Raw genomic sequence first — 21,569 nt, 5'->3', positions numbered from 1 at the left:
GTACAGAGTTTAGCAAATCGATCACACCCGTTAAACATAAACAGTTTTTGTTAACAGAGCACGAGCTCTGTTATTGTTGATGTTTATGATTCACCGGGTGCATTAAATTGTTAAAGTCTGCTCACCACAACTGCATGGACTGACAATATACTATGTGTATGTTTTGCTTTCGAACATTTCTACTCTGAATTTTTTGGATTATAGTTTTAATATTTTTCATTTACACACAACAATTCCAAAGAATTAAGAATAAAATTAAAATTTGTGAAAGTGCAAGGAAGTGTCAATCAAACCCACCAAAATATTTCAAGTTTTAATAACTTTTGAATGAAATAAGATTTTTATTTTATTTTTGTGTGAAATGCTATAAAAATACACATGTCGTAATAATATACAGAAAATATTAACTTCAAATCTGTGTCCATGCACCTCTAATTATCACAAGGCTGGATTCTGATGATGTTTCTAGCATAGATCATGTGGCCTTACACATATCAAATATAATAAGTAAACTTAAATGACACAAATGAAGAGTTTAAAAACGTTTCAGAAATTCTTCTGCACTGATTCTGGCTCTAGAATTAACAGCTAGTTTCATAGCACTTATTTCTTTGTCTATTTCCTCCATGAAGTGAATGATGAAATCTACAAGCTTGTGTTTGTACATCTGCTCTGTGTGGGTATTTGTGATGAGGAAACTGATGTCATAACCCTGAAATTTATCAATAGTTTAACCTCATTTTTCATCAAAGTTCTTTTTAACAAAGATTTAATGCTGAAGATTCTTTTATTGAACGTTAAGAGGTATGTAAACAGTTCTGCTGGAGTTGCATTACCTCAACTGGCTTCCTTCGGAGTACTGTGAAATGTTCAGCTCTCATCATCATAAAGCGCATAAATTTGTGACATAAAATCTTTTCAATATCATCAGCCTACAAATAAATTATTCCTCATAATGAAGGTCATAAATATACTTGTTAATTTTTCATTTGATCATTGTGAGTTTTGATAAACAAGAGGCCCATGAGTACATGTAACAACACTCACTTGATAAACTTTGAATCTGTTGTTCTACACCAGGTTTTGCCCCTTTGTAACACTTACTGAGGCCCTGCCCATCCTGAGGCATCTTGATTTGAACAATTTTGAATCTACACAACCCCAAGATGCTTCAACATGTTTCAGCAGTTATGGCTGATTGATTTGCGAGTTGAAGATTTTGAAAGATTTTTCATTGAAAAACTTTCTCAAAGGGGTCATGGCTTATCCAATTTTGAATCTACACAACCCCAGGAAACTCCCAAATAGCTGAACAGGCCTAATACTTCTTGAGAAGATTTTTAAGCATGCCATTGTACATTTTATAAATGGAACAACCACAGCTCAAGAAATTTTTATGTTGCTGTTTCCTGACTGATAAACAGGAATGTTTTTTAAAGAAAATAAGGAGATGTTATTTGTTGGATATGTAAATATAAATAAAGAAACACCATTGGGTCCATTAGGATTCTAACAGTGTGCTGGAAGATCTGGTCTCCAAAGACTGTACCTTAAATATTAGATAGAATGTTCTATCGTTAAAATGATATATGTCCTACGGACCCGGTTTAACGATAGAATGCGTTCCGTGTATTCACAATGTAGCAAAGTAAACACGGGCGATAACTCGTACTAGTGCATTTACTATGAACAAAAAAGTGAGTTCCGAGCGTAAACATGGCGTGTAAAATTGAAGCGAGAAAAAACGTTGAGAAATTTAGTTGAATTTTCATCTTTATTTAGACTAAACTTTAGGTTTAAATACTAACGCAGTCTCAAAAAGGTTTGTTTTGATAAATTTATAATTTATTTTTTATAGTGCAAATCCGTTTGTATCCTTCAGAATTGTTTCGGAGCGATTCTGCAATTTTTTGCTACATTGCGAGTATATGGGTGGTATTCTAACTGTGGTGAGGGCTTGTCCCGAGACACAGTTTGATTATTCTAACTACTTAAATATATAAGCAACTCCAGCATCGTTTCAGAGTAATAGTACTTGTGTGTAGAATCAGTGGTTTTCAAAAAAGTAATTTTGTTAATGACTAATCACAAGATGTGATGATTTCTGAGTTTGTTTTTATTGAAGAAGCAGGTGTCACAATATCAAAAAACCTAGTTTTTAATTTATTCTGAGGAATAGTTGTATAAAGTGAATTTGTATATTTTGATGTAAAAGAAAAACCAGAAGTCTCTGTTGAGACTGTAGCTCTACTGGTTTATACTTATAACAAAGAATGAGAAAAGAAGCCATTGCCATTAGACCAAAACTATAGAAGGAGTAGCATTTTAAAGGAATTTCACAGAAAATTCTATTTTTAGTAACCATGGCAACAACGTTCATCGAAATCATAAACCGATGCACAATTTTATGTATCTTAGTGTAGTTTACTTGTGTGCCAAGTTATAATGAAATCAGATCAAAACTGTAGGAGGAGTAGCGTTTTAAAGGAATTTCACAGAAAATTCTATTTTTAGTAACCATGGCAACACCGTTCATCGAAATCAAAAACCGATGCATTATTTTATGTATCTTAGTGTAGTCTACTTGTGTGCCAAGTTATATTGAAATCAGATCAAAACTGTAGGAGGAGTAGCGTTTTAAAGGAATTTCACAGAAAATTCTAATTTTAGTAACCATGGCAACACCGTTCATCAAAATCAAAAACCGATGCATTATTCTACGTATCTTAGTGTAGTCTACTTGTGTGCCAAGTTATATTGAAATCAGACCAAAACTGTAGGAGGAGTAGCGTTTTAAAGGAATTTCACAGAAAATTCTACTTTTAGTAACCATGGCAACACCGTTCATCGAAATCAAAAACCGATGCAGAATTTTATGTATCTTAGTGTAGTCTACTTGAGTGCCAAGTTATACTGAAATCAGACCAATACTGTAGGAGGAGTAGCGTTTTAAAGGAATTTCACAGAAAATTCTATCTTTAGTAACCATGGCAACACCGTTCATCGAAATCAAAAACCGGTGCACTATTTTATGTATCTTACTGTAGTCTACATGTGTGCCAAGTTATATTAAAATCAGAGCAAAACTGTAGGAGGAGTAGCGTTTTGAAAAATTGTTTACAGACAGACGGACAGACAGACAGACAGCTAGATGGACACCTTATTATCGCATAAGCTCTTCTGGTCTCTGACCAGTAGAGCTAATGATCAAGATTTGTAATTTTCACTAAAAACACCACTGCAGCCAGCCTTTAGAATATCAGTTAACTAGAAGTGAGTCAGTGGTTACATGGCACCGTGTTGACCCCTGACGAGGTGAGGAAGCACTTTGTTTATATACTCAGTGTGTTTTACCTTTATCTTCTTGTGATACTTTACCTGTTTTATCATGATGCTAATCCTTAAAGAATTAATGGATCCCTCTATAAGAACCTTTTCTTTCTCATTTCTGCTTATTGTGACAGGCGTAAGAAGAAGTTCTTTGCTGCTTCTGTAAATACATTATTCATGTTAAAGGCTACACTAATATCACTATGGGATTCACTTTAGAAACTACTTTGTTCATTGAGAAATGAATCTTGAAACTACTTTACAATGAGAACTTTTTTGCAATACACTTTGTATATGAAATTAATTTACATTTAAGGAATGCGGATTATAAAGCGTAAACTGACCCAAACCAGGTTATACTTCAATAATATGGCCAAGAATTGGAGTCATTCCTTATAATTTAATTTTAAAATAATTCAACAACTGTGGATGTAAAATTGTATTGCTCTTTATTAGTTCAAATTTGCCACTAAATAATACAACGGTAGTAACTGAAGCGGTGGGAAATGAGGGAAGATAATGACTGATACATAGACCTAGCAGCCATGCTGTTTGTTTACACGAGGCAAGATCAAGTAACTATTTGATGGGAAGGTACATTTATTAAATTTGGAATTTTCCATGAATCCCGAGGACTGGAAATGAGGGGATTGCATGGATACAGAAGATTCAATTGGTTGTCAAGGGGGGCGGGTGTCCCCATACCAAATCAGATTATACAGAAATATAATTTTGTTCCTTTTTGGAAATCAACCAATGAGAGGCTAAAATACAAATAAAACTAAATTACATCGTTATAATATTTTTTGCAAACAATTTTAGAAAACAATTTTAAAAACAGTACAGTCTGCGTGAAAGACATCTGACCATTAGACCTGACCGATATGCTGTGCCTCTGGTCTGATGTGTCATTTCTACACCAAACCATAAAATCTGATGTCCCTATAAATGTGCAGTTTTGAGCTTCACTATTTTGATGCAGAGTCATTTGTTTAACGAGGACCGATCTACTTGATCTGCGCATACGTTTTAACGCAGCATCGACTCAGGCACGTCACAGTACCCTGGACTGTCGTCACAATTGAATATAATAATGTCACAATTAACATGACGTCAAATTGCGCTAAAATGTTTCGCTGATCTTGCTCTATAGACTGTGCTAGTTGAAAGCTGGCTCATTCTGGCATTTTTATTACTTACATGTTTTTAGAAAATATTTTTTTTAAATTAATAAACAACTTTGAAACATAATTTATTTTGAGGTATCAATTTCTTGGTACAGATTCATTAATTTTATCTTGTTTCATTTCAATTTGTGAGTTAGAAAAAAATCCCAATGCAACCAAAAGTAAACGATTTTAGTCTTTCTCCTCGAACATGTTGAAGTGTTTATACTTTTTTTTTATTGAGCATAAAGAGGAAATTATGTCATAATGTGAGAATGATTTAATTTTTAGAAACTAATACAGTACTACAATCGTTTGTTGATGTTATGTAAACCTATTGCAACTTATAAAACATCTAGTTGGATAAAATAAGTCCTATTTTTGTGTTTTGATACACCCCCTTTTTACTGCAATAAAGGCTACCTCCGATTTTCTTTTCATTTTTTAAAAGAGGGATGCAAATTGCATGATATATGTGAAAATCAAAACATTTCATCGTTTATTTTTTTTAATTTGTCAATTCATTTGTTTATTGTGTAGTTTTAGTATGTATTGTGTATAAATACACGAAAAATGGTCCATATCTTGAAAGTGCCCCCATTTGACTACAATAAAGGCAAGGTAACAAAATTTCATTCTAAATTTTTCATAGCATAATACATACAAATTTATATCCAAGAATCAAATTTTTTTATCATTCCGTTTTCGTAATTTCCAATTAGATTGGGCCTCGTTAAAAATGTTTGTTATAAGTAAAAAAATACAGCAAAAATCCAAAAATGTAAATGGATGCGATTAAAAACACATGGACCATCTCAGTTTAATGTGTAATAAATCAAATCCTTTAATATCAATTATAGTATTAGTAGAATAATAAATATGATTTCATAGGTTATTCTATTTCATGCATTACACTTATTGTCGCAAAGTTTTATGGTCTGACAAAATTTAATACGCCTTCATGATGGCTTCATCCCTATGTTTTCACTTATTACACGGGAATGAATGTCCTGTGTGGTCAAAAATACTTTTGCATAGACTCCACTTCTGCATAGACTGAAGCATTGAATGAGCTTGACAATTCGTTTTAGAAGTATACTTATTTTAATTACTTTACTTCCACCTCTGGTTTGTTATGCCTTTCAACCACTTGAGAATCGAAATTCTGCAGACAGATCACAGCATTCAAGGTGCCTCGAATAGCATCCAAATATGGTTTCAATGTGGAAGACTGTTAAAAAAAAATTAATATAATATTAGGAATGATGAATTAATAATCATATAATCTTAATATCTGTTCAGTTACAGGCTTCAGAAAACATATATAGACTTGCAACTCTGACATTGATTAAAACATGATTAATCTAGGGCACATTAACCAGTTCTGCTCATGCATAAATCACAAGATCATTACATTATTATGCAAAATGTAATAACACAAAATGCAATAACACAATTTTTAAATTATTACATTTTGTGCTATTACATTTTGCGTAGAGATCAAGACAAAATGTAATAACTTTCTCTTTTTTTGTTACATTTTGCGTTATTTTATTTTTGCACTGAAAACAACACAAAATGTAATAAAACAATATGTAATAAAACAAAATGTAATTATTTTTTTAATTGTGTTTTACACAAAACATGTCATCATAAAAATGATTACATGTACCCAACATGGGAAACACACTTTACAAAATATATAGAACTAAAACAATGAGACCAATTTTAGTTTTATTGAATACACAGTACTTAATTATAAAGCATAATTTAACAGTTTATTATTGAAAAGAAAGAAGAGATAATTTTGTTTTTGGTTGTCTGCTGGTGATTTGTATGGAACAGTATGGTATCATAATTGTCAATAATTCCCCTTTCCTCTATATATTTACATCTGCCAGTATAAATGAAAAGGTTTTTTTTTAGATTCATTGCATTTGTATATAAAAAAGCAAAAGCACACTGGTCAATACCCCCCAACAACAACAACAACCCTGCCCATACATGCACGTTTCTAATTTGCAACACCTATAATTTGAATACATGCATTAATTTAAACTGATTTTTAATACATGCAGCTAATTAAATCAATATATATATTATAAAATTCATTAATTGTAAGAATTTGCATTTATCTATTTTTTTTAGAGGTGAAACGATACGCCTCCTTCACGGTTCGATACCTATCGAAAAATTTGGCCTCGGTTCGGTTATATTCGATACGATACATTTTGATAGAAGGAGACAGATTCAATGTTGTTTTTATGCTACCTTTTACTTAATCTAGTAAAATAATTTATGTACAAAATGGATAGAATGTATCAATTTAATTGATTTGATTGTTAAAAATTATTTTACAAACTTCGAGTCCACAAAAACACACGTTTCTGAACTAATTATACAGAAAAACATGTTTATACTTTATGCCAAACCCGACTGAATGACGATCCCGACCGAAAAACGAACCGAACCGAAAGTAGAGATTTTGTACCGTGTATCGAACCGAGAAAAAATACCGCGGTGAACCGATACCGCGGTGAACCGTTTCACTCCTAATTTTTTTCCTTTTGTTTTATTATCTTTTCATCGGGCACTACTCTATTGAAAATTGTACTTAATTTGGCTAAACAAAAAGTGTGTAATTACATTTGAGTGCTTGTCTTTTGCTTTATCTCGAAGCAAAATGTAACAACGCAAAATGTAATAATCCAAAAATTGTGTTATTACATTTTGGGTTATTATATTTTGAGTTGATCTCGACGCAAAATGTAACTAGATGTCATTGAGATGGTGGCCATCTCAAAGGGCCCCGCTTTTAGCAATGAACATGAAAGTGTAAGGAAGCTGAAAAGGGCTAATTTGGAAATTACTACTCCCTTAAAAATAATACATTAAAAAACTTTTAGAAATGTATCCTCCATGAAAATTGTTGCATATCCTCTATCATAATATCTCATATGGAAGGAAAATCACATACCTAGTCAATTTGTTTGAGGCCGAGTGGACTTAAGGGAAAAAAATTATGCACCAAACAAAGATTTTAAACAGAGAGGCTATTTTTGAATTTGACCTAGAAACTTTGGTCAAGGTCACTGCACATCAATTAACTACTGGCACTCTGTGAGTGAAGTATGAGCCACATTGGGCCAAGGAAAGTGAAAATATGCTCCAGACAAGAATTTAAACAGAAAGGCTAATTTTGACCTTGACCTAGAAACTCTCATGGTCACTGCACATTCAATGATCACTTGCACTCTGTGAGTGAAGTATGAGCCAGATTGGGCCAAGGGGAGAGAAGATATGCTCCGGACAAGGATTTTTCATATAATTCTGCTATGACCTTGACCTTAGACCTAAAAACATGGTTTAAGGTCACTGCACACCTATTACCCAAAGGCACTCTGTGAGTGAAGTATGAGCGAAATTGGGCCAAGGGAAGAGAAGATATGCTCTGGACAAGGATTTTTCATATAATTCTGCTATGACCTTGACCTTTGATCTAGAAACATGGTTCAAGGTCACTGCACACCCGTTACCCAAAGGCACTCTGTGGGTGAGGTATGAGCCAGATTGGGCCAAGGGGAGAGAAGATATGCTCCAAACAAGAGATCTCAGACGGACAGTCGGACGGACAGACTGATCACTATAGGGCGCCCGCTGAACGGGGCCCTAATAAGTAAACGCAAAATGTCATAATCCTCAAAAGTGCGTTATTACATTCTGCGTTGATTTCAATGCAAAATGTAATGACACAAAAGTAATAATCCAAGTTCATTACATTTTGCGTTGTTATTACATTTTGCGTTGTAACAATGGATATCTTCTTTTATCATATCTGATAAGTTTTAATTCTGAAGTAAATGATATTTTAGGGATTTAATAATTTTATTATTGGAAAGATATTCAACTATTTTTCTAATTGTAAGATGGCAATCTTTCATATCAAATTGCTTAAGAATTAAAGGACACATCTCTTCCCCAGCTTGCTTTCACTGGGCAACAGAACAAACATCGTTTTTAAACATCTCCCTTCCTTCATTAAAACAATATAATGACATAGCTACTGGCAAGTCTTTTGTCTTCATAAACTGTAAAAATTATTATATGCTTCTGCAAAGAAATTTCCAAGATATTTGTTTAATTTGCAGCCATTCCTTGCTCAAATACGACTGAATCAACATTTTTTGTCACAAGAAATCTACATATTGAAGTCATTAATTATCACAGTGTGACGTCACAAACATGGGGTAAAACATTTCATAACATATGCTATTTATAGGACAAGTGCACTTATGCAAAACTTAATGGGCCATTTTTCTGTGTCGTTATACTTTAGAATATTTTTATGTCAAAATTTAATTTTTTATTGTAGATATAGTAATCTCAGTCCTTGCAATCCTTTGCACCAACTGCTGCCCCTTCCCCCCTACGGACAAGTTTTCATCAAGCTTTTATCTGGACTACCTGAGATTGCTTGTTCATTGAAAGCAAGTGCAGCAGGTGGTGCATAGGATTTCAAGTTCTTATAATTACAACAATGCCTGAGAGAGAAAATAGAGAATTTGCCAGTGTGCTTCATGAAATATGCTTATGTGACAAATCTGTGTGATTCACACACCAATAACATTTCTTAATTGAATCATCATATGCATATAGATAGGCCTATTGTATATTTGATTTTTTTTTTTTAGTGATGACCCATTTTTTGCATTTCTTTGCTATCAATTTTAATTTGCAAAAAATAAAACAGACAGAAATTAATTCAAATTATGTTGATTATTGTGTACCATTAAAACAGGCAAAATAAAAACTCAGTTCAAATCTACTTCTTTTCTTAATATACAAAATTTGGAACATACAGGGGGTGGCTATATAGAAGTACATATTGTATGTTAAACGCTGCACTCCCCCCCAACAGTGGTACTGATACATATAACAATATATAATGACTAATCATCATCATGGCCCTTCTGTTCTTGTGGAGGATTTTTTTTAAAAATTCGTCTGAATCAGTTTTCCTTTCTAAAACAATTATTCCCTACTCATTGTGGCTCCACCCTCCACCCTTTTGTTGACATTTTTCAGTACGACTTAGTCTATCTTTTACTTAAAATGACAAGTTTTGTGTCAACTTCCTACATCTTTTCTGCTGCCTTTTAAAAGATACTCCACAGATAAAAGTGGGACACGCTTTTGTGAATTAACTTCGATCCCTGACTAATGAAAAAACTTAATACTGCCCTGAAATTACAAACTTAAAGGCAATCATAATAAAAACATTTTCAGAGCAAAATTTACGAATAGAGAAAACACCCACCATGTTTCTTCCTCCTAACACGGAAGTGGAAATAAATATGAGTTACTACCCTTTACGGAAAGATTTCGGTCTTTTCCGTGAATAATTTTTTTTTAAATCTGTAGACTAGTTACAAATGCAATCCTTCACTTTTGATAGTATATTTTTTGATGATTATAATAATTATTATTGTTTGTTTATTTATCTATTTTGTCTGCTGTACTCGACAGGTTTCCACACAATTCGTCCTCATGTTAATACAACACACGCACAATACCTCATATCTTGGATGTATTATGCAATATTTATAAAGATTATTATTATTATTAATATCATTCAATATTTTACTTTCCGCTTCTATTTCTTCACCAAAAAGTGTTTCTTTTCATGGTTACTTTGTAATCTTTACGTTTGAAAAGTATATTTAAGAAATACAATATACATGCATGTATATCTACACATTATATTATCTTGATACAGTATCATGGGCCTCTACAATAACCATGAAAACGGGTTGTCGGTCAACCCTTTCTCTAGACCGCTTAATGCCATATAGTTCATGTATATCTAGGTCCCATTGGAACGGGAGGTGTGGAGCGTGCTGAAATTCGGCAAATCCCTCGCCCACCCCCACCCCCGTTCTTACGACTGTAAAATAATTATCCCGCTACTAGTATATAACAAAATACTGTAGAAACCAGCTTGTGTCCCCTCAATAAAACCTTCTTGTGACTTTTTTCTTCTTTGGCTTGTCAATGAATTTTTGGTATAGTTGATTGTGCCCCCCCATCAGATTGCCCTCAATAAAACCTTCTTGTGACTTTTTTTCTCTGGCTTGTCAATGATTTTTTAGTATAGTTAATTGTGCCCCCCCCATCAGATTGCCCTCAATAAAACCTTCTTATGACTTTTTTCTTCTTTGGCTTGTCAATGAATTTTTGTTATAGTTGATTGTGTCCCTCCCCCCATCAGATTGCCATGCACAAGCTCCGCCCCCCCCCCCCCCCCCGCCCGGCCCAGCTGAACTGAATTCGATTACAATGGGCCTGAAAATGCAGATCTATACATTTAAAAAGTCAAGTTTATTCTTTGTCATAAAAAAGAAAAGTTTCCATTCACAAAAACATATTTAATACACGTATGTGTATGTTGGGGTGGGGGAAGGAGGGAGGGGGTCGGGGTTGTCCGTTAACCAAAAGTGAAGGTGGGGATGGACCGGTCATTTATTAAAACTTCTATCATAGAGTAATAGCAATAGACATGTTCTAAAATCTCAATTAAGCGGTTAGGAGTATATAAATACAACATTTAGAACAGTTGTCATTCAAATATTTAAACTATATTGAGAGTTCCAATATTCAGACAAAAAATGTTGGCTTTAAATAGTGATTTCTCTGTTTGAATACATTTTTGTGTCCTACAAGTAAAGTAAGTGTAAAATGTCATTTGCCTTATTTCAGAACCTAAAGAGTCCTATTTTGAGGGATGTTTACTCCTTCTAGGCACCTGATCCGACTTCTAGAATTTTAATTTCCAGTGGTCTGTGTTTTATACCCTGTCGACAGATTTCTCTTGTTTGTAGTTTTCAGATCCCTGTTCGTTATCTTCACCTTCTCCATTGAGAATTAGACTCGACACACACTTTAGGTCGTTCTTTAAATTATTACACAAAACACCATGAAACTGAAAAAAATCTCATTTTGAAATGAACCGAGTGCAGTGGCGATTAGTACTACTTTTTGCTGTTTAGTTTATAATGCTCTTTATATCTTGAACATAAGATCCCAAAATGAGAAGGAAAACGGCGCTCTTTTTCTTTAGATGCGGCAAAAAAAAAAAAAAAAATCAAACATCTACAGATCAATTAAAGTATACAGAAAGGTGGGGTATTAATTTTCAATTTCTTTTTTGCACTGACGTGTGCAGAATGGTCAGAAGTGGGGTGTTTGTAGTATTTTTACACTGGATCTAAGATCGACAAACGATGCAAAAATTAACATGTAATGTATCTACTGACGTAACTGGAAAAGCTTTTCTTCGAGAGAAAAAAATTAATACAGCTCTAAATTCTGGCTTCTAATTCTTAAAATTTCAGTAATTTTTTTTTCTTTAAAGGTGTTTCTTTAAGAAATTAAAGGCCAACTTTTTCCAAGACCATCTTCTTTCCGTACATGTACCATTTTTTTTTCTCATAAAATACTAGTATGTTATTACGGGTGCGTATCATTACCGCTACATTTTCAAAATTTTCATTACCGCTACATAGTCATTACCGCTACAAAAAACCTTACATTACCGCTACATAAAAAAGTATACATTACCGCTACATTGTCTCTTTCGTTAGCCAGCCACTTATGCGTGTACAGTACAACCTATACATGCATAAGACCCGTTTCCCCTGCTCACTACGGGTAGGTGAAAGTAGGACTTTGGATGGGATGGGTTTATTATTTTATTTCATTAAAATCAATTTTATTTCATTAAAAACAGAAATTTAAAATCAAGCACTGTTCATAGATAAAATTCTGGGAGAATCCTGTTTCTTACAGCACGTATTTTCATGTAACTTTTTTCAAGGAAAGGCTGAATATTGGCCAAAAAATCAAAAATGCTCGGTTGTGAACTATATTTAACATTAATTGTGCCGAACTCTTTGTGAAAACTTTTACACTCAACATCTGCCCAAATTGTTGGTGGAAATGACGATGACCGCTCAATGTGCCTCGGAAACACATCAAACACAAAGCACTCTTCAACTTCTCGAGGATCCAAAAAACCCAAATAGAAGAAAACTTTCAACCACTGTCCAAATACTGTTCATTATAGAACTCTTATATCGAACATACCTGGCTAAACTGATATGTAGCGGAAATGAGTTGTTTTTGGCTGCTTCAATATGTAGCGGTAATGAGTTGTTTTTTGCCGGAAAAATGTAGCGGTAATGATCGGTCGAAAATCTGAAAAAATGTAGCGGTAATGAGTTGAAATTTTTGGCAATGTAGCGGTAATGTTGACCTCCCGTTATTACTCATATAAAATTACTGTAACAAAAATAAGGGGGACCAGTCTTTCATTGAACATTTTCAATAGTAAAAGTTATGTCAGGCACCCCCCCCCCCCTGTTGCTACGTGCCTTGGACACGAACTTTGTTTTGTTAATGTGAAGTTTCACCTGGTGTGTTTAACTGCACACATCATTGAGCACGGACTGACAATACTGGTGAGTTGGTTTTGCTTTCTGGCATTATTAATTTAATTTTTCTGGATTGTAGTTTGATAAATTTTGTAAATACACATTTTTTTTACTTCTAATCAGTATTAAGAATAAAATTAGACTCAACATGCTAGAATGAAGAATTAAACGCGTCCCAAAATTATGGAAACATAGGTACGACTCCAAAGTCCGATGATGACGCCAAAGTCTGATGGTCTGCAGGAAACCCCATTGGCGTCGGAAGCAAATTAAAAGTGGGGGGGAGCTAAGTGTAAGAAAAATTTTTAGACCTCCAAAACAAACCTGACAAGCAAAAAAAAAAAAAAAAAAAAAAAAGAAAGAAAAAGGAAGTGCCCATTGTCCAAACACGAAAATCCTATTTCGTGGGGAGGGGGTTTATAGGTTCCAACTACAGTACCAAAGTTTTTTTCCAAACAGCACCACTTTCCCAATTTTAAACCTATACTGCAACGTCTCTGTGGAAAGTGGAGGGGGAAAGCTAAACCTACGCAGCAATGTTCAATGTCTATACTAAGTCTATCTTTGCAAATAAAAAGTGGGGAGGGGGCTAAGCCCCCCTAGCCCCCCGGTTCCAACGCCTATGAACTCCCATGTATGCATGGTTTGTTGTCGCATATAAGTTATGTAGTCAACTAGACAAGATATTAAACCGAGAATTTGAGAAAACATTAACATGAAGTCTGTGTCCAAGCACCTATTTTACATAAAAGTATAGTGTAAATAGAACATATAAAATCAGTATTATTATTTTTTTAAAATTTTATATCATATTCATAAATTAAGAAGTATCCGAATAAAAACGCGTATTTTTTTTATTTGTCAAACAAAACCATAAAAACCCTCAAAATCATTTCGTTTGTGGATATTGATACAGCTATGCCCATCATAGTACACCGTCTAAAAATGATTTATTTATATCGATGTACTCAGCTACGGAAGCAGTTCTATTCAACTTTTTTTTTTATCGAGATACATGTACATCTACGTGAAACGATTAGGAGTATTTTACCCTATCTTTGGACTTTCAGTAGGACGTGACTTTCTCGGCGCTACATAATGGAGAATACTAGTAGATTCTCATTGGTTACGAAATTAACAACATAGGAACTTAAAATTGTTGTTGATAACGATCAGACGACTTATGCCCCACCTCTGTGCCGTGAGAGAACTTTTAATTGGCTATTTACTACACCAGTTGACATTCGGCCGCATTTCTATCATATGTATATTTCAACAGTGAAGGGAAGCTGTGTAAAGAACTATATGCGGTATATTGCATATGTTTGCCCCCACAAAAGTCAAATTTTGAAAACTTCCTGAAATGTGCTGAATTCAATAAATTGTACGAGAAATATAAGTTAACAGAAAATATTACAGTTCCAGAGCAGTGTATTCACAATTTCTGTTTTTATGGCGTCACAAACTAGTCCGATTTTATATCCTTTTTCAGAAAGAGGACAAAATGGACAAAATTTCAACAATTTAAGCTTTAGAATTTATAGAGCGCATGTGTGTTCAGGAACAATATTGACATATTTCATTGATATTATCATTCTACACATATCAAAATATTAATCCTGAACACACATGCGCTCGGTGACTTTTATTTAAAATATCGACGAAATATGTACATTTTTCTTCAAAATTCATAAAAAACTGAAATTTACGTCATATTTGTGACGTCATTACGTACATATGACGTCATTATTTATGAAATTATTCAGTGCTTTGAAGTCAGCATATACTCCCCTGTTTAAGGACTTAATTAAATATTACTCCATCAAAGTTTGATTTTGGGGGGCAAATGTTGGTTAATACCGCATATAGTTCTTTCAGAAGCTAATTAGGTAACGTCGAGAATGCCACGCCTTACTGAAAGTCCAAACTAAGCGTGTAATTCTTCTAATTTTGCTTCCATGTTTTCTATATATATATGCATTATGCAGGGTACCAACGTTGAACTTTAGAAAGTTTTTGTGTACGCCTAGCTACGCCCTTGGACTGAATATTATAATTACATGTTTGAACACTGTGTAATTATGAAACGGAAAATAATTATATGTACACTATACTGTTCAAAATTTGAGTAATATTGTGTATGCAAACTGTGTTTAAAAAAAACAATGAACAATGATGAATCGGTATATATGTTTTCTTTGTGGAAGCAGAAGTTTTTGAATATTTTCCAGAAATCCTTTCTCAACTTTATTAATTGTATACAGCATTTGTTCTGTGTACAGTTAGTTTGTAGAATAAATAACTTTACCCTAGTCTCGAAAAAACTTTACCCTAATCGCAAAGAAACATTTCATAGACTTTATATTACCCTAATCTACATGTTTGTATGGCAAAAGTTCGAGACGCGTTTTCTGGTTAATTACGCAGGGTTGAATGTTGTCTCTTTCAGAGCAAGGAAAACTGATGCCGCAAAACAAAATGGTGCAAAACAAAGGAGGGGTTTTCATTAGAATTCACCGATATTTATTCATGGACATTTGAGGCGTATAAGCTTGTCGCCATCTTGGACTAGGGTAACGCACTTTACCCTAGTCCGTTTCGTACACAGTGATGAGGTCAAAATATTACTTAATAGAATTTCAAATTTTTACCATATCTTTAGATCATTTTGGTAAAATCGACGGCTAACACACACACCATTCTATTCAAATTATTTATTGATTCACCAAACATGTTGGCATACAACCATCTTATATATGCAAAAAGACAAACATACATACATACATGCATGCAAGTGTATGGATCAGCGAAGTCAACTATGCAGTGGTTTACAACTTGAAGATTAAACAATCACTTATGGTATGGACAGTGATGAACTGATATTTATGCATTAATATATATACAATTGCGCTATATTTTTGGAACGCAATTCAAAACATTCATATAAAAATTCACATAGCCTTCTAGAATGAACTGCATTGTCAGGATTATACAGTACGTACTTTACACTGATGATTTTCTTTCAACGTGTTATCATTTAAGTTACAGATGTTCAAAGGAGAATATTTTCCCCCAAATCTTAACATATAGGACAGTCATAACATTATATGAACAGGGACGTAGCAAGGGGGGGGCACTTTTTGCCAACAATACTTTTACTATTAAATATGTTCATTGAAAGACTGGTTGCCCCCCCCCCCCCCACTTTATAGTAAAGTAAAGCAATATGAAGGAAATATAGTATTGTAAGCTTTAAAAATGGATATTGAAAGGAATTGGTAGTGAAAAAAGTTTGCCTCTCCCCCCCCCCCCCCCCCCCCCCCCCCCCCCCGAAATAGGATTTTCGACTTTGGGAAATTTTCCTCTTTTTTTTTTTTTTTTTTTTTTTGCTTGTCAACTTTTTCAGGGAAGTAAAAAAAAAGTCGGCGGCTGCCCCCCCCCCCCCACTTTCAAAATCGGTGCTACGTGCCTGATGAAATGTTTTTTTTACTTTCTACAACAATTAAATTTTACAAAATTGACAAAAAAAATCTTTTTGGTTACAAGGCTTTGAATATCTGCCTATTTCAATTTCTGAAGGATGTAAAGAAATTCACAGTTATGTTAATTTAGAACGTTCAGCTTTATTAATTGGAAATTTCAAGTAGTTCATAATCCTTTCTAATTTCAATGACTGAAAATTAATAATTTACCACATTTAGAGAATTCAATGTTTTGAATTTGCAAATTGACCATTTTTGATGTAAAAAATGCTTCAAGCAGATGCTAAACCAATCTCTCACCAAAGGGCGGTTTTTGAGTCCACCCTCCCGGTGACAAGGGTCTAATTTCCATATGTACGGATTGACCAGAAACCGTCAGCAATAACAGGTGCGTTGCATTGTTTAATGGCGTCGGTTCTACATTCTTGGTCAATTTGTACTTTCATATTTTGGTAGTTATAGAGACGAATTTATCATGAAACGTTCCCAAGAACGGGATATGTCACCAAGGGCCCTGAAGAGGTCACGATATCCAGGCCCTGAGTACGAAATTATGAGAGAAAAGTCTCCAATGGCCGATTACGACCGAAGGGATCTTCGATGCAGTCCACCAGCTAGAAGCCGTGACATGAAACTCAAGTACTATCACGATGAAGTAAGAACAAGATACCGTGAAGACGATTATCCAATAAGTAGGACAGAGGTGAAAACTCCTGAATATAGATCTCTTTGCTTAAGTAATATTTCAAGTAAAATTCCAGATCATGTACTGAAAGACGCCTTGTACAGAGAATTTAAAAAATATGGCGAATTCAACGTAAACATTACTTACAGTGGTGAAATGCGTGTAGCTTACATAAATTTCCGCTATCCTGAGGATGCTAGGGAAGCAAAACATGCAAAGCAAAATAAGATGATACTTTTTGAAAGAATTGTTGTTATTGATTCAGTTTATCCTAAAAAGCACCACACAACACCAGGAACGATGCCCACTTCCAACTACGGTCGTTCAAATGAAATGTTTAGTTACCCAAGTAGCAGCAGCAGTAGGAGAAGCTCACCCCCATTTCAACAAAGGAGAAACTACCACCAAATGCGATCACCTGATATTGATTTGCCGCCACGGAAAGAATTTTCTTCAAGTTACAGTACTCCTGGAGGAGGGGGTACTAGAAGAGCTCCAAACGAAAAGTTTCCTTATCATCTGGATCATGTACCACCAGAGGATGATGACAAGGCAACAAGAACTCTTTTTGTTGGAAATCTTGATTACAACATTACTGACGAAGAATTAAAAGAAGTCTTCACAAAGTATGGGTTTCTTGAAGAAATAGATATTAAGAGACCTCAACGGGGTCAAGGCAATGCATATGCATTTATCAAATTTATGAACCTTGACTATGCACACAGAGCTAAAGTAGAGATGTCAGGACAATATATTGGTCGATTTCAGTGCAAAATTGGATATGGAAAAGTAACTCCAAGTACTTGTATTTGGGTTGGAGGCTTAGGTCCATGGGTGACTCATCAAATGCTTGAGCGTGAATTTGACAGGTTTGGAATTATTGAACGGATCGAATGGCCACAAGGGAAAAGCTATGCTTATGTATTGTATGATAACATAGATGCTGCTCAGGCTGCGTGTTCAGAAATGAGAGGGGCTCCACTTGGAGGACAAGACAGACGTTTACGCATTGATTTTGCTGATGTCAGTCACATAACAAACACACCAAAACCTTTGGAAATTAAAACAAATGAAAGTGGTAGAGGATATCAAGGAAGCAATTGGAAGCCACCACATGAAAGGAGGGATGATACTAGAAGTATAGACGGTACCTTTAAAAGTTCAGACCATCGAGATGATCGCAGACGTTATGAAGACTTTGATGTTAGAGTTCCTGATGTACAGTACAGGAGACCAAGAACACCAGAGGGTTCAGAGGATCGAAGACGCAGAAGAAGCCCTGATAAATATGACTTGCAACTGCAAAACAGAGATAATAGAAAATTGGGCAGAAATTCAGATGATGACTTTGAACTAGAAGGATGCAGACGAGATACACGAAGATTATCAGTTGAGAAAGAGTATTCTGATTTGGAGGAAGTTGAGAACATAAATGAAATGGTGAAATGTCTTCCAGTGGCATGGAATGGTGGAATTCTTTTAAAAAATAGTGCCTTCCCTGGAAGGATGCATGTTGTTAGTGGGGACGTCACAATTGTTGATACATTGATGAGAGATCCAACAACTACAGAAACACCAATGCTGAAAATAAAGCAAAGGCTGCGCCTTGATCCACCAAAACTAGATGATGTAGGAAGAAGAGTATTAGCAGCAGGTCGAAATGGTCATTGCATTCTCCTAGCTATGCCAAGTACACTCCCAAACTGGGATGATTCTGCTATTCAGCAAAGACCTCTGAAGAATTTAGTGACTTACCTTCGACAAAAGGAAGCAGCTGGAGTTATCTCTCTTCCACCTTATGAGACAAAAGACAAAGAAAATGTGGGAGTTCTGTATGCTTTTCCACCATGTTCATTTGGGTATGAATTTTTACTGAAAGCAGCCCCTCGTCTGCCACAAGAACCAGTTCAAGATGATTACTTGATTGTTGTTGTCATAAGAGGTACTGTGTAAATCAGATATGTATTGTAACAAATGTAATAGAACTGATTTTTAAAATCAATAATTATTTGTTTATAGAAAATTTAGGAATATAATTTTGTGTGGTTTAATTTGTAAATACCACCTTTTTTAAACATTGTATTCTTGTATTTAACAGAAAAACCATTTGGTCTAAATAATATGGCATTTTATGTTTTGAGATAAATTGCTGATTGAAGATGGTGAAGTCTCACTTTGGATCAAGAACAATTTGAATTTTTTTTAAAAACAGTGTTGGTGTTTTTCCACATCATTTTCATATGAAATATATTGTATACCAAGTAAGCTTATTGCTTTGTTCATAACTTTTTTCTTATTAATGAAAAAATAATGTTTTTTTTTTTTATCGAACTAAGTTATATCAAAAATGTCAAAAATAGTGTCTGTTTTTTTTAATACAAAAAAGAATAAATTACATGGTAATACACAGATTTTGTGAGATTTTATAATTGCCATCTTAGTACAATTATACTATTGAATGAGGAATCATCTGAATAATTATGAAGCATAAGATGTTATTTATTAATTAATGTAAATAATTGTAAATCCTTCAATCTATGTTTTGTACTTGTCACAAGTTTTTACAAGAAAAAAATCTGATGTATCTGGGGCAATATTTTCAGAATTCAGTGTGACAGGAAGAGCCAAGAAAATTATCTATCTTTATTTTTTTTTACAATACTATTAGATAAAAATACATTGTACTCAAGTTTTGACTCATGGTATTCCAAACCATTTTATGAAAAGTTAATTTATTATCATAAAATACCATTTTAGCAGAATGAATACTGTATGCATAATTAAAGGTCTTTTAAGTATGTCTGAAAAAGGACATAAATATCTTTTTCAACTTGAAATTTTTTTACTGAGTGGAAATTCTTCAGTATCAAGAAACTTTATTGCTGAGAGTGTTGACCTGATGCAATGCCCGAAAACAACATATTATTTTTTTCTCCTGGACTTATGTAAAATAGTAGATTTTAATGTGAGTAGTTTATAATTGTGCAAACTAAATTCAGTTTCAAAGTACACATAAACATTTCCATAATATTGTCATAAATGTATGTCTTTTTATGTGCAAGAATTTTTTTCTTACAGAGTGAAATTGGTAATTTTCATCTAACATGCAAAATGGCACATTTTTGCTTATGTGGAAACCTTGCATATATGTGATATTTAAAAAAAGAAACAAGAAGGAACTTCTGCATTGTACAGCAGACACATCATTTTTTTACTTGCAGTGCATATTACTTCAGCATTTTTAAGTTAACTTTAGGTGCATTTTTTTTTAAAATAATAATTTCAGATCTTGAAAACGCTTTTCAATCAAAACCTAAATTAATTACATTACCATTTTGTTGTGATTTATATTTTTTTACAGCATTATAGACGACGAGAAGATTTTTATTTAACAGGTATGTATGCTTGTCTGCTTTTCATTTGTAAGTAATTAAAATTTATATAAATGTAATATTATATTTAAAAAGAAGTTTTTATTAAACGTTCTCTGTTTTTGTTTTCAGATAAATCCAAGTTGATACAAAATAAAATGTGGAATAAAAACACTGGAATCTGTGTAGCTTTGTGGTCAAAATATGTGCAATAAGTTGACATCTGACTTGATACTAAATATCTATTGTGAATTATGAAAGTGTGTGATGTGAATAGATGACATGTTTTAAGTGATACGCAGATCAACAATAGGAATGGAGAGGGGATTGTCTGAAAAGTTATGTTGATGTTTTCAAGTGAATTCCAAATAATCGGAAATTGTGTTGGAAGAACTGATCAGAAGTGTAACATTTTTAGCCCATCTGCACATTCAGTTCAAAATCTCCTAAAGGACTTCATGTTTTGGAATATATCCTGTTTTGTTTAAATCTGCAAAATGATGATTTCAGTGATGTGTTTTGTGTGAATTTATTTTAACCCTATATAATATAGTTGGTAGCAAGAAATAAACCATGTGAAAATAAACAAAAACCATTGTTTTTCAGATACGCTGTTGAAAAAGTGCAGAGTAGTAGTGAAATCAGGCATATCAGTATTTGTTGCTAAAGTATATGGAAGATTCCTAGGGATGCATTCTGTTTCATTGTTATGTGCTGTGCTTGTGGTATTAAAATTTAATCAGATTCTAGTGTTGCATGAAAGCTCCAAATACACAGTTTTTGCAATTAAAATTCATAATTTGTGCACATTGCAACCAATTCTGAAGTGGAATTCATTATCTTCCTTCATGCGGTGTAGAAGATGGAGCACATGTTGTTTTACGTGTGTCTTGGTGCAATATGGTGTAAAAGTGATGGTGAAATAAAGAAAAAAAGTTGTGAACAGGAATGCAACTTGGTGATGACTAATTGCATTTGGTGTGTTTGTATCAAAATTAAACAAGTCTTTTACAAAAATACTAAGGGCAGGGCCGTCTTGTTTGGTG

The 21,569-nt window shown here is 33.8% G+C and overlaps 2 protein-coding genes across 2 annotated transcripts; one reads left to right on the top strand and one right to left on the bottom strand.

Moving 5' to 3' along the window:
- Window positions 1–258: 258 nt before the first annotated feature.
- On the bottom strand, window positions 259–5,758 carry LOC134278249 (actin-related protein 2/3 complex subunit 4-like). Its single transcript, XM_062760567.1, has 4 exons — window positions 5,609–5,758; window positions 3,379–3,490; window positions 837–932; window positions 259–712 (listed from the first exon to the last, which is right to left on the bottom strand). The coding sequence occupies exons 2-4, from the start codon at window positions 3,388–3,390 to the stop codon at window positions 536–538; spliced, it is 285 nt and encodes a 94-aa protein (XP_062616551.1). The 5' UTR covers window positions 3,391–3,490; window positions 5,609–5,758; the 3' UTR covers window positions 259–535.
- Window positions 5,759–16,841: 11,083 nt separating this feature from the next.
- On the top strand, window positions 16,842–21,267 carry LOC134278248 (RNA-binding protein 15-like). The gene is made up of 2 exons (XM_062760565.1): window positions 16,842–20,547; window positions 20,656–21,267. Exon 1 carries the CDS (start codon window positions 16,943–16,945, stop codon window positions 19,103–19,105), a length of 2,163 nt encoding a protein of 720 aa, XP_062616549.1. The 5' UTR covers window positions 16,842–16,942; the 3' UTR covers window positions 19,106–20,547; window positions 20,656–21,267.
- The last annotated feature ends 302 nt before the right edge of the window (window positions 21,268–21,569 follow it).

Source organism: Saccostrea cucullata, unplaced genomic scaffold (genome assembly GCF_032062105.1).
Source record: "Saccostrea cucullata isolate Sc308-1 unplaced genomic scaffold, CSIRO_AGI_Scuc_v1 ctg853, whole genome shotgun sequence".
In the NCBI taxonomy this organism is placed as follows: Eukaryota; Metazoa; Mollusca; class Bivalvia; order Ostreida; family Ostreidae; genus Saccostrea; species Saccostrea cuccullata.
Note: the sequence above shows the minus strand (reverse complement) of the source record. Positions and strands in the feature narration are given on the sequence as shown.

Coding starts and splice junctions, on each gene's coding strand:
- LOC134278248 (XM_062760565.1), top strand. CDS start 16,943: ATGAAACGTTCCCAAGAACGGGATATGTCACCAAGGGCCCTGAAGAGG.
- LOC134278249 (XM_062760567.1), bottom strand. Junction 713..836: donor TCCGAAGGAAGCCAGTTGAG/GTAATGCAACTC, acceptor GATAAATTTCAG/GGTTATGACATCAGTTTCCT.